At 48.1% G+C, this 13,666-nt stretch overlaps 3 protein-coding genes across 3 annotated transcripts; 2 read left to right on the top strand and 1 right to left on the bottom strand.

Moving 5' to 3' along the window:
* Positions 1-389: 389 nt before the first annotated feature.
* On the top strand, positions 390-5,900 carry PG998_013099 (uncharacterized protein; the record flags this gene model as incomplete). The annotated part of the gene is made up of 14 exons (XM_066879915.1): positions 390-740; positions 789-870; positions 926-965; positions 1,075-1,310; positions 1,989-2,022; positions 2,068-2,175; positions 2,226-2,442; positions 2,519-2,578; positions 2,660-2,980; positions 3,033-3,184; positions 3,318-3,346; positions 3,407-4,853; positions 4,906-5,406; positions 5,468-5,900. 14 exons carry the CDS (start codon positions 390-392, stop codon positions 5,898-5,900), a joined length of 4,011 nt encoding a protein of 1,336 aa, XP_066724054.1.
* Positions 5,901-7,863: 1,963 nt separating this feature from the next.
* PG998_013100 (uncharacterized protein) lies at positions 7,864-9,999 on the top strand (the record flags this gene model as incomplete). The annotated part of the gene is made up of 1 exon (XM_066879916.1): positions 7,864-9,999. One exon carries the CDS (start codon positions 7,864-7,866, stop codon positions 9,997-9,999), a length of 2,136 nt encoding a protein of 711 aa, XP_066724055.1.
* Positions 10,000-12,422: 2,423 nt separating this feature from the next.
* On the bottom strand, positions 12,423-13,507 carry PG998_013101 (uncharacterized protein; the record flags this gene model as incomplete). The annotated part of the gene is made up of 2 exons (XM_066879917.1): positions 12,423-12,637; positions 12,685-13,507. Coding segments are annotated over 2 exons (1,038 nt in total), but the record flags the coding sequence as incomplete, so codon positions are not given.
* Positions 13,508-13,666: the final 159 nt, after the last annotated feature.

The raw sequence follows: 13,666 nt of genomic DNA on the forward strand, positions 1-13,666 counted from the left end.
ATTTCATCGCCCGGCGACGCGTGGATCGTCTTTGGGCCGTCGCGCCAAGCACTTCCTGCCGTGGGTGCCTTGAGGCGCAAGACTGACGATGGCTAGATGTTTGGTTGCCGCGCCTGCGGAGTACGGCCCTTTCCGCGTTACGGCCTTTTCCGTGAGTATGAGGCCAATACGAACAGATCGAACTCTGTGTTATGACTGGAACACGTCAGTAGACGTTGGGAAATCGTTTCTGCTCTTTCTCTTTCGGTCTGATGTCGAGCTCCGGCAGAAACGAGCCAGGAACTCACTGGAGGCCTCGCGCCCCCAAAGGATCATTCTTTTGAAGACCTCCTACGCGTCTCACAACTTTACACAACTCAGCATTGGAATTTCGGCACATTCGATTGACAATGGAGGTTCACAATGATCACAGTGTCATCTCCCACATGCACTACCTGGAACGGCACGATATTTACACCGAAGAGAAGCCATACAGCTTACGATTCCCTCCAAATGGCGTTCCGCAGCTCCCACAATCCAACGTGAAAAGGGATAGACACCAGATCCAATTTCACAGTATGCGAGGAGTAACAGATCTGACACTTGAAAGATGCGGCTTTGAGTTATTGTCATCTCCATGCCCCCTTTCTTACCCGGACTTCGAGAATCAACAGAAGGTCCAAGGCACGTACCTTGCCAACATCGCCAACGCTGTGAAAGACAAGCTCGGAGCGAAGCTAGTGATCCCACTGGACGTCTGTGTAAGTACACAAAATCATGTTGCTGTGCGACACTAATCAGGGACTCAGGTCAGGAGGCGTCACGAATCCTTCCCCATTTCCACGGGAAACAACTACGAACATGATCAGCCTACAGCCATGGCTCACATCGGTCCGTGAACAGCCATTAGCCTTCCGACCCCCCTACAGACTCTAATGCGAACTAGACTTCACCAGGCGTGAAGGCGAGCGGATGATCCATACCCTGTTCGGAGAAAATGCTAGCAGGGTTCTCCAAAGTCGCTGGCAAATCATCAAGCAAGCGAATTGTCCCCAAGCCGATTGGCCCAAAATCAGCACGCTGACTAGAACGTAGTGCATGGAGACCCATTAAAGGTCCTCTTAGTGATTGGCCTTTGGGGCTCTGCGACACGAGAACCGTTGACTTCGATTCAGATACGATGCCTGGTGACATCGTATTCCGCAGCTTCTTCACTGAGAACATCCAAGTCCACTTCAACCCAAAGCACGTTTGGTACTGGCTTCCTGAACAAAATGTCGACGAGGTTCTCATCTTCAAGAGTGCTGAATCAGATGCCAGTTCTGTCCAAGGTATGAATCATATCAGTCGAAAAAGGCAACCATCACGTTGAGCGAAGTAAGTTCCTAACAAGAAACTCATTACAGGTGTACCCCACGCGGGGTTTTACAATCCAAACATAACTGAAGGAGTCATGCCCCGTGAAAGTATCGACTGTCGGCTGCTGGTGTGTTACGCAGATCTGGCCAATTACCCCCCCAATTGTTGGCGGGCTTTTTGGAAAGCCCGTTCAGGGGCATTGAGTGGCGAATTCCTATTGAAGACCCTTGCTCTCTGAGCCTGCTTCTTATGTCGGCTCCTCCGATGTATCTTCGATGCAGCCAGCTAGCCAGCTAGCTGTGCATATGTATACTTCAGCAATCGCTACGGCGTATTGGACAGCGGCGAGGCAGCGTTGCAATGAGATCAACACAAACTTGCATGTACCCCCGCAATGACGGGTTTTCGTAACTTGCCACCCCCCATTTCAACCAAACCAACCTTTCATCTTGGGGCCAGAAGTGATTGTCGTATCATGTCGTACGTGTGTAGGCTCTAGCTACAACTAACCCTCTGGGTGCGATACTGTAGAGCCTCCCCCACTTCTTGTTTTCTGATACACTAGAGAGGACCAGGCCCTTTCTTCGCCCGCCTTCTTTGAGTCCAAGATACCAATCTTACGATCATCTTTTGTGCCTATATTACCATAGTATCGCAGATGCCACATTGGATTCTCCACGGACCGTCAGATCTCCGATCGCCTTGTTGAAGCGTATGCATGAACTGCAGCCAATCACACATGAGCATTCAAGACATGGATTCACGGTCGCTTCCCGAGTCTGCCCACAACACCTTCAAGCAGCTTCATAGGCTGGAAGGATCTCCACCGGATGTCCAGTAAGGCATTTCCATTGATGTTTTGGAAACCACATCTGACATTGCCCTAGCCTAGTGCTGATCCCTGATATTGGAACCTCAGCTAACGAAGGCTGGGGGATCTGCCATGGAGTTTGGCTCGAAGCACTCAGAAACCAAACCCAGTCAATTGTGATTCAATGGTACAACCACGGGATCTCATCGAGTAATCTGTCTTCATGGGACATCATACTCGTGGAAGGAGGACGCCTACTCACAGCCCTTGATCAATATGCGCAAGGGGGCAATGTATGTAACTGGATCCTGAGAGGAAGTGTGCACTGCCTACAGCAGAACACTGACTAATGAACAGAAATAAGGATAGGGAACACCAGAGCCTTTGGTTTTCATCTCACACGGCTTCGGTGGATTTATCCTCAAACAGGTATTTACCCATTTCGGCTGACAGCTTTTCGATCGCAGTTTCCGAGTTGCCCAATTCAATTGATCTAACAATCTCGTGAAGGCACTCAATATCGCGGGCTTGAATTTCGAGAGATACTCCGGCTTTTTGAACGCCGTAGCTGGGATAATCTTCCTTGGCGTACCGCATCTCCTGGAAGATGCGGACGATGACCACTATGGAAAGCACATCTCATACTTGCTCAAAGCGAACCCTGCGATCAATCTCAACCGCCAAGCCATCACGCGGCTGATGAACGACATTTTTGACCTCCGAGACATAGCACGGCGTTTCAGTCTTCGGAAAAACATACTGTCAGTCTACGAGACCAAAGCCAGCAAGTTGCGAGACAATCGCATCCTGCAGAGAAATAAGAAAATGGTGGTGAGTATTATTATTATCACAGCTCGTATTTGCTTTGGCTAATCGCTAGTAGGTTGTCGACCGGTCCCTGTCGAAAATTGTATCACCATTGGAGATTCTGCTAGGCCTTGACCTTGACCATATCGAATTGCCATCATTGATTGATTCGACACAACAAGGACCAAGTGAAGAAGTCAAATCATGGCTTCTCTCTGTAATACACGGGTCTGTGTCCGAAATACAAAGACGTTTCACATGTACTGGTTTCCCGCTCTCTTATCATTTCGATAATATACAGACCAGCACGGTGCTGATCCATTTAATCAGATACGTCAGAGTCTGAATACAGCTATGACAGTAACGTATCCATTGATGACGTCAGGCAAGGTCAGCACCATCCGAATGCCGTTCACGTGGGTACGAGTTAACATGATCATAAAGCTCTAGCAAAAGCCACGCCAGGACCAAGTTCGTCCCGTGATGCGCAGCACGGGTCAGTCAGCGCTGGGCCCTCCAGATCCGAAAACACAGATTCGTTCGTTGATGTCGGTGTTGAGTCTCTCCTTAATGGCCTAACTATCCAGGAAACCGAGCCCCAGATACCATGTTTCATGGTTGAGACCTTCACGAAAAACCCGGACTTCTTCGGGCGTAGCGATGTACTGCGTCGCCTTGATGAATGCCTCCTACCATCGAAAGATCTCATAGTAGCCTCGCAGCCTGACAGAATCAGGGTGGGGGTCCTTACTGGTATGCCTGGTCTTGGAAAGACCGAAACAGCGATAGAGTACGTCTACAACCGGCAGCATGAGTTCGATTGCATATTCTGGACCCGAGCCGAGGACACAGGGAAACTCGAGGCAGATATTGCGCACATCGCCACAAGTCTTGGCATCCACGACACATCCGACCCCCTAAACAGAACTGCCAACAAAGGCCTGGCCCTCGGTTGGCTCACCAACCCATTCAAAATCGAACACCGTGCAAACTCGCCACAAAGGACTACAGCGTCGTGGCTCATCGTGTTCGACAACGCGGATGATCTTGAAATACTTCTTCCTTATAAGTACATTGCCAACTGCGGCGCTGTACTGATAACGAGCAGAGACCCTCGGTCTAAAACCCTCTTTTCGCCGTCTTCCGTTGATGTTGAGCTAAACGTATTTGATGATAAGGAATCAGGGATGTTTCTCCAGCGGATCACCGATGAGGACCATGAGGACGAGGCGATACTGGTTGGATCAAAGCTGGGTGGTCTGCCTATCGCGATAGCGCAGATGGGAAGGATGATCTGCTCGAAGTACCTGACCTTCTCCGAATTCCTGGACTTATACGACAACCCAGTCGAAGAAACGGAAGTGTTGGAAACAGACTCGCGTACGCAGCGGGAAACATCACGAGGTAATATCTCTACGATCTGGGCCATTGAGAAGCTATCCAAGGAAGCCAGGTCTGTTATCGAGGTTCTAGCCTTCCTGGATCCAGATAGCATTCAAGATGCAATCCTGCCACGAGACGAGTCTCACTTCTCCACCATACCTTACTACCCAAAGAGGAACATCACCTTCTATGATGCCAGAAAGGAACTACTACGGTCCTCGCTCATTCGACGAAACGACCAGACGGGCGAGTTCTGGGTCCACAGAGTGGTACAGCATGCTGTAATGGCCAAACTCACCCCCGAACATCGCCTCCAGGTATTTACGTTAGTCATTTCGCGCATAGCTTCGAAGTGGCCTGCTGCCCTGGGAGCACATGACCCAACATTGTGGAATGAGATGGAGTCGCTTTACCCGCACGTGGTCTCTCTCACAGACATCTACAAGAAGTACTTGCGCGAGAGTTGGTTAGACAGCCATATCGACCTAGCGAAGCTGATACTTCGCGCGACTTGGTTTGCTGTCCATTGGCAACCGTGGTTAGGAAAAGCTCTAATACATCGATAGGTACCAACACGAGCGTGGAGCTTCACATATCGTTCGCCCGCTCTTACTGGTAGCACTAGAAGTCTGCGCACAGAGTGGCAAAGAGTCACCGAGTATTCAAGATCTCGAGTCCGACATCCATTGCTGTCTGGGCGCTGTCGCAAACGAAACGAATGACGCCGAGTCTTGTTTGAAACACAACAAACGATACTTGAATATTCAACTCAATCTCCAACAGAAATCGGACTTGGTCATCGAAAAGCTTCCACGGGCTTTTAACCAGATGGGAACGGGGTGGATGATGGCACACGAGTATGAGCAAGCTGAGTCGTGTTTCTCTAGTGCAATTTCAGGGTTACATGACTTACCAACTTGCGACAACAATATGCTTGCAATATTCGTGGCAAACCTCGGCCTTGCCTACTGGCTTCAAGGCAGGCTTGACGATGCCGTGAAAGTACTAGAAGAGGGCCTGAAAGAAAGGGAAATGTCTTACGGCCTGAACGACAAGCACTCCTTTCGGTAATTGCCTTGGTATATCCTTCTTTTAGTGAACCTTTCCAACTAACGTCATGCGTTGCAGTACCGGCAGACTTTTACACGCTCTTGGGAACGTGTACTTTGACCAAGGAGATGCGGAAAGGAGTGAGCAATTTCATCGCCGAGCTTTGAGGCAGTATCAGTCCACCATCGGCAACCACCACCATAGAACTGCAGATGTCTGCCACAAAGTCGCGCAGCATTGCCTGAGACACGGTCAAAACGAACACGCCCTCCGACTGGTTGACCAGGCGCTCGGCGTCTGGTCTGTCGACAAGTCAGTCTATACGCCCGAGATTGCTCGCACAACATTTCTGAAAGCCAAGATCGTCATGGCTTTGGACCAGGAGACAGAGGCAATGGGGCTGTATCGAAAGGCTGCTAGTCTGCGCAAAAGACTGACAAATAACCCGAAGAAACACGACCAGCTTGGTGAAGCTGACTTTGAACAATTGGTGGCTTTCTGGTCAAGATGATGCCACAGGCATGACAAATAAGCACACATTCACTGTCAGCTATTTCATTCGGGTGTTATCAATGGCGTATTGAATTAGAAGACCAGGATACAATCAGGCTCCAGCTGGGCGACATAAATGTGGATAAAACTTTACTATCTTGATAGGAGGCTGCGAGACCGTCGGTAGGAGCGGAACTGCGCTTGAGGGGTAATGTAGTGTCTATTTTTGACTCAGTCAAGGATTTCAGAGTGACTATGCTGACGTGACGTAGGCTTGATCTTGTGCAGCCACACCCTAAATCTGTTGTCGAAGTCACCAAGTGGAGGGATCACCTGATCAATAACTGAACAAGTATCAATAGAGGTGCTGTGACAATGCCGGTAGTGGTACCACACCAATGCTGCAGATCAGCCTGTCGGAAAAATAAAAAATCTCTATGTGGTTGGGGCTGGTGTGATCGGGGTTTGTATGCTAGCTGTTATGCATTGCATACAGTCTCACCCCTTAACACTATGCAGTGGCACTTCATCAATCATTATTATAATGCACCAACCCGATTACAACCCAAAAAGTATTGCTCTTCACCGAAGTTTACAGCCGAAGCTGGCAGCTTACCACCCTGGTCATAGTTTAAAGATAGTCTCATGGGCTGTAAAATCACCCAGCCCTCTCTGGACTAGAACCGGAATGGCATACAGTATGAGTAATATCCCAAACTTCACTCATACAACCTGGGCGCAACTGACCCCTCTTCAAACAGGGATTTGACTGTGTGCTGCAGCCGCTATGCATATGCAGTGCTCGTGGACTAACGACAAAAAGGTCTTGCAGCTGCCAACACATGCGACCGAATGTACACATGACATGATAATGGATATAATTAGCTCGGGAATTTTTAAAAAATGTATTTCTGCACACTTAGATACCTGCTTCTCATGCTGAGGTTATATTACTGCCGAGCCTTCTCACGTTTTTCCGATAGGTCTTCCCCCGCGACGTAAATCCTCAATGCATTCATGAAGATCGCATGAAGCTGTGGCCAGTCCTGACTGGTCTACCAATATGGCCTAAGCCTTTTCGGCATTCAATATTGAATCTCACTGCATCTAGTGGCATACCATATGCATTTCATGGTGTGAGTTAAAGTCACGTTAGAGCCTGGTGCTTTTTATAGAAACTAGCAACCATTAAGGAAGTCCTAAGCTTCACTCACTAGAATATTCAAGCCTTGATTCTGAAATTCTCTTCGGCTTATCGTGCTGCCTATCTGTACCCGTTAATGAATCCAGCTTATAGCTTTGAGGTTTGAGTCGAAGGTTTAAAGAGCAAATTTGTTTACATATTGCCGCTGGAGATGCCAACGTCACTTTTTCAATACTTATGCTTTCACATTTATTTGACCATTATCCTTAGAGGCTGGTGTCGGCACCGGTCCAGTCACGAACGGCAAAGTCAATGGTTTCAAGCACAGACAAAATCCAACACGTATGATGCAGTCAACAGCCTTTTCTCCATCTGAGCATACGCACTACTCCCCTTATTTGGGAGATGACTCTCGGTTGCATCGTACTTTTAACACAAATCTTGTGAGCGCTGAGCGCAATCCAAGGCACGGAGCTTCCAGCCGAATTTGCAGGTAAGAGTCAGCTAAGTACTTCACACCGGAGCAGTCAAGCTGAGTAGCAATAGATTCCAAACAGGGGTCGTTGACAGTTGCTATAAAAGTCGATTTTACGCTTTAGCCCTCGAATATTACCTCCTCGATAAGGCTTCTCCTCCAATGCCCCACGGTATAAAGTGCCTGATGAGTGATTGCCCGAGGGCTTTCCGAAACGCCGAGCAAATGCTTTGGCACCTACGGGACTGCTCACACTTTTCGAAAGGAAGATACAACTGCCCGGAGTGCCACAACACCAAAAGGTTCCCCGCCTCTTCTAAACGGGAGTGTTCATGGCTTCGTTCAAGAATTAGCAGCAAAGCTATGCAGATTTTCCGTGCCTCTGCAGTTGTTATAAGGCGTATGACAGGTCACGAGCCAAACATATGCAGAAAATGTTGCAATACGCTCAAGGATGAATTTGAAAATCCATTACGCAATTGTGATATCCTAACAAACCCCGTTGGAGATTCACCACCTCTCGTTATCTGTGAGCGGGGCAGCTTGCACACACATCATGAGAGAAGGCCAGATACGGGCCCTTCAAGCCCGTTGGGATACTACTTACCTGGGTCTCATGAGCTCCCTGTTGCTTCAAGTGAGCTAACACCTCACTTGCAGCATAGCATTAGCGAGCTGCCTGGGGATGGCCTTGCCGAGTCCCAGACGGCGTTCGGTTTTCGCAGGGCCCAAGTCACCGCTGGTATTTCCCCAGAGCGGCACACCAACGATCCAACACCTTCCACAGATTCCTGCTGCATGTCTGGGACGGCTGTGCATAGTCGTTCTACAGACATTTGGTCAGATATCTTTCAACTTACGCCTGCGTATCTCCAGGGGGATATCGAGGGTTCGATCACAACGCATCAGGCCGAGGTAGAACCTAAATTTCAGACCGGCACCGAGCACCACTGTTCAGATATTGAACGGCCATCGGAAAGACTTTATAACCCGAGCTGGGACCAACTCACAGAACCGCATGATGCTTTCATGGCTGAACCCAAGGAGCAGCCTTTATTTCAAGACAGATTTGTTAACAGTATTTCCGTTTCACGAAGAGGAAAGCCTCGCGCTCATCGGAAAATACATTCCCTCAGCCTACATATCCCGCCCATGGAGATGAATGACGAATCGTTCTCTTGGGAACCAGATATGCCGGGCAAATCCATCGAGCACATGCTAGGCCTAGTCGCCGGTTCATCAGCCCCACAGATGGAAAAGAGTACCAAGTGTTCCTTGGTCAGATCTTCGTCGAGCCCTACTGCGAGGACACTCAATCAGCAAAGTACCGGAGCTCGAGGAATCAGATCCTCTGTGAACTCATCACCGAGCTTAGCCAACGACCTAATCGTTGGATCGGATTTCGATTCAGCTAACACGCCAATTCAATCGGCACTGCAGTGTGCCGACTGCGGCTTCCGCTCCGACGGCAAGGCGGAAATGCCTGTTGTATATTACCATAAACACCGGATGATTCATTCCAAGGGGGGTTTCCATTTCCCTCGTCTCAATCAGCCTGCACCGCACGTGGAACCCTCCTGCGCTCTTGAAAGATCTGTTGGAAAGGTTACGCCCGACGTTTCCCCAGATTCCTTAGCCAAGCCTCTCAGCACACTTGCCCGTCCTATCCCTATGCAGTGTACCAACTTCGAACCTTGCCTTGGTATGAGCCCGACCGCAAATATCAAACCGGCCTCTCCAAATCTGGTGGGCTACATGTGCAACCCGGTTGCATACGTAACTTCCAGTATCGGTATTCCTGACATATCGCCAGGCGTGTCACCTCAGATCTCACTTGGAGACGATGGTCCGCCTAGCCTTGGAGTGGGCATTCCGCCCGAGACCTGTGTGCAAGTCAAGTCAATAAACCTGGGCTCAGACTACACGGATTTCACCCCATACCAATGTCTGGATCTTGGTACCAGCGACACCGCCCCGGAAACTACGACCACACAGAGCTTCGAGAACACGTTGACTAGATCTTTCACGGACCCGTTTCCCCAAACAACATCAGCAGTTGCTATTAGATCTGCCAGAAATATCCACATTCGTAGACAACAGAGCAATTACGAAAGAATGCTCCATTACTCAACAATCAGCCCGAATCACTCCGGAGAAACTAGTTCATCTCCAATGGGTGGCGATGATGCCAAACAAGTGGTACCGAATACGGACACCCGACGCCATGACTGCGGCTTTATGTCTGATCGGAAGCACCGGACGACCCATCTTGGAGTGCGCTACAGTTGTCCGCACTGCAACAAGACGTACGCGCGAAAGGATAACTTCGTTGCGCATGCCAAGAGGATTCACCATGTATATGGCCTAGAAACACCATTTCCCCCCCCTGGAGGTGGTATGGAGAGCCAGGGAAGCGACACCGGTGACCAGGGCATTGTGCAGCGACAGAGATCCCGGAGCTGCAGCAGCGTATCTTCTCCATTGTCGTCTTCAAGGTAATCATTATGGGCCTAAAAGTTGGACGTGGCAAATTCAAATTGCTGATTTAGCAGAGAATGCCTTCAATGTTGCGTGGCACGCATACGTTTTCTTGGACAAAGCCGCTACCGGAACTTGTCGAAGATTCTTTCTATAATTGAGATTTGTTGCAACACCATTTATCCTTCCATCTTCACGCGAAATTCCACTTAGGTAGCTCGGCACATGATATATTTAAAAAAGATACCAATACTGTAACCTACAATTATAATAGATCAGTCGATAAAATAATGGAGAATATCGTTATAGGCGTGTGTTTTCATGTATTCCATCATTATAAACCTATTAGAAGATCCTCTTTCGAGCATATTTGGCCTCAGATCTATGTTTTTGTGTGATGAATAGTTTTCGTGAAATTCCAATGATCCAATCAATCAGGGCTTCTGAGGCGAGTTTTCCAGACATACAAAAGTGAAATATCGTTTCAATTATGCCTAGATTTGTTCCGAATTATCCGGAGAATGAGATCGGTGATCTGCCATATAAATGAGCCTCGCGACATCTATGACACCTACCTAGGATCAAATACAAGATACATGAGAAAACGCAGCAATCCAATTTATTCATCCCACCATATCGCCCTCCCCCCGGTTAAAGCTTGCAGAGGCGGGTACTAAATATAGAGCTGATGAACTCGAAAGTTCAATGTTATTCTTAGTACTCGTACAGGCCTATCGTACAGGACCTAAAGGCCACCTGAAATCTATAGATAGAGCATTTTGATATAACTTTGTAGAGGGTGAATGGTTGCCTAAGAGATGTGCCAAACTTGGGTTGAATCGATGAATAGGCTGTTGTACGTAGAGGCCAGGAAGAGGGCATCATTACATGTTCAGGAGATACCATTGTAGGAATATAAATTGACTTCCCGTCCTTTGAGCTGTCTGAAAATTCTCACACATCCTTTCTAATATCTTCTTGTTCCATTACAGAAAAGAACTCTACTCCGACTCTTCCCAGCCTCTCGCGGACAAATTATACGCAGCAGGCGTACTTGTTCTAACCTTGTGGACAAAGGCCCTACTTAAGCACTCGTCACAATGGGGAAGCACAAGTACGTTGACCAGACCTGAGACCCTTCCCTATATCCATGATCACCAGTGATATACTCCGTATACAGTCTTTGGCATCGTCTAACATATTCCAACAGTGCAACAAACGAACCGTCCCCTTCATCCGCTTCCAAGAAATCCAAGCGAAAGCACCATGATAGCTCGTCCAAGGCAGAGTCTAAGGACTCTACATCTCATCATCAACATAAGGATTGGTCCATTCCGCTCGATCGTTATGTGTCTGATGATCAAACTCATGAGCATGTTGCGCTTGGCGAGCCATCTGGTCGCAACACAGAAAGGGTGATGGCTGATTGGAATGCTGCCTGGGAATCGGCGAAGACGAATGGGTCATAGACAGGGTTAGCTGATGTTCACTAAGCACAGACCAAAATATTCGAGTGTTGGTTAGGTGGTGCATTTTCTGTTTCCGAATTAGGTAGGAAGCGGCACACGCATACGGTTTGGATAAGGGCTGTAGACTGGACCGGGAGGTATTGCGTATGTTTGGAATCATTTTCGGTATTAAACGTAACATTCAATTGTATTACATAATCAGTACGGGGAAAAACTGAGTACTTTAACACAAGTGATCAAGATAGCTATATCGAACCTTTAACGGGAAAGAAATGGGAAACAGCATTCAGGCTATCCTGACTCTCCGGTGGACACTGTAGTATGGTTGGCCAGTTCCACGACAACTCAAGTTGCGACTTCAACCAGGTGCATATTTGGCATTGCTATGCCACGCACAAAAGATCTGCGGCAAACAAGTAAAGCTATAAGGCCCCTTAGGTGCTGGTCTTAAGGGGGCACATAACCGGACGACGGGCCACGCGTTGGTAATTCATACGGGTGAATCAATGCCAAACATCGTGGTTGCTATAATGGGTTATCTGCGGCGAACTACAACACTGGAGACTGGATATTTCGGAGCATATATATTAAGTAAATAAAGATCTAAGGAGCCGGCTTTTGGATAGGTCCCCACGCTCGTGTTTTCTACAAGCTTCTTAGGCATAAATCATAACCAAAGATAATAACCGGGCTAAAAGATAGTATTGGGGACAGTTTATATAATCATGTATCATTTAAATTTTAAGCATGAACATACATAAGTATTAACTGCCACATTGAACACCTTTTCGTCAAATTGAGTGATTTTCACCGGCCAGTCATACTAACATAATCGCGACAAAATTCATCCAGCTGCAGTCCAATTACACCATCCGTGAAACTCTTTATGGTTGTATCCATAAAACTTTCAAGTTTACACCCGTGTGAATAATATGAACCGGGAACAGTCCAATTTGGCGTTTTGAAATCGCACACAATTGCAGTTGTTCCTGCAACGCTGTGGCCAAGGAAAGGTTTTTTGGGCTTTGGCTCGAGAAGGCCCTTGATTTGCATTTGCTTGGTAAGTGCGCCTAGCAAAATCGAAGAGCATTCGAATGTGCATTTCGATCGTATGTGGAAATACGATATAAGAGTGTGAAGACCAGAAATGATATCATTAATCGTTTCCTGCCTTTGCTGATCGATAACTTCTATACACTTGTTAGCTGTGATAGGCATTATTCATCACACTACTTACCGACTATGTGCTGGGGTATTGGAAGGCCTAAAGTCTGGAGAGGCCCGGCCGTTTCCTTTATAGCAACTTTTGTCAAGGTCTCGAAGAGGTCCTTTCGGTAAAATACCCATGAAATTGAGATCCATAGTGTGAGGTCTCTGCAATACTCTTTCGGGAGGGGACTCAGGTTTTGTGTCCAGCAAGCAGCAAACAGTTCAACTGCTTCGTGGCATTGGTAGTAATCAACGAGAACCGCGATCTTAGCTAGCATCTCAAGACTGATGGATCGAGGAACTGCTCGGTTGCGGCCATGGATGATGTTCATCAGGATCAACAGAGCCTCAGCATCCCAATCAGATGCCTCCATTGTATGAGTCCGGCTTTCCTCCCACGGGCCTTGAAGCATTTTCTTGAAGACCACAGACGCCAGCATCAAGTGCTTTGAAGAAAGTTGCATGTGTACTTCGACGTCTTCAGCTGAGTGGGCAGCGTTTCGAGACTGGGAAGATGATCGGGTTTTAACTTCGTCGCTAACGGGCTCGGGTTCGGGTTCAGGCAGTTCGGGTGCGGGTTCGGATACTTCGGGGTGCGTCACGGACTCGTTACCAGGATCCAGTGACCTGAAAAATCCGATGATCGATTTTGGCTTCTTTCCTTTTCTCTTTTTTGGCTTTCTTGTTGCTTCTCTGAACTCTTGGGTCGCGACTGGTTCTAGTGCCTCCAACAAGCTGGGCAAATATTCAACAAGGAAGTTTTCATCCCATTCCGCAAAGGGTGCGTCTGGATTCCGTAGAATCAACTCAACATCCCCATCCGGATCAATCTCGTGACACCTATTGGCCATGATGAATAGATGGCATCCAAGCCAGGACGCCGATGTATTCTCGGGTGAAAGACGAAGAAGTCACGGTTGTGTGTCTGTCAATAACCATGGAGATTGTTGGTTTGGTCCATGAATTGCAGTGCGGGGCAAGGAAGGAGACAGACATTGGGTGAAGTGCAG

Source organism: Apiospora kogelbergensis (assembly GCF_038363985.1).
Source record: "Apiospora kogelbergensis strain CBS 113332 chromosome Unknown utg000009l_segment0_segment0, whole genome shotgun sequence".
NCBI classification, from domain to species: domain Eukaryota; kingdom Fungi; phylum Ascomycota; class Sordariomycetes; order Amphisphaeriales; family Apiosporaceae; genus Apiospora; species Apiospora kogelbergensis.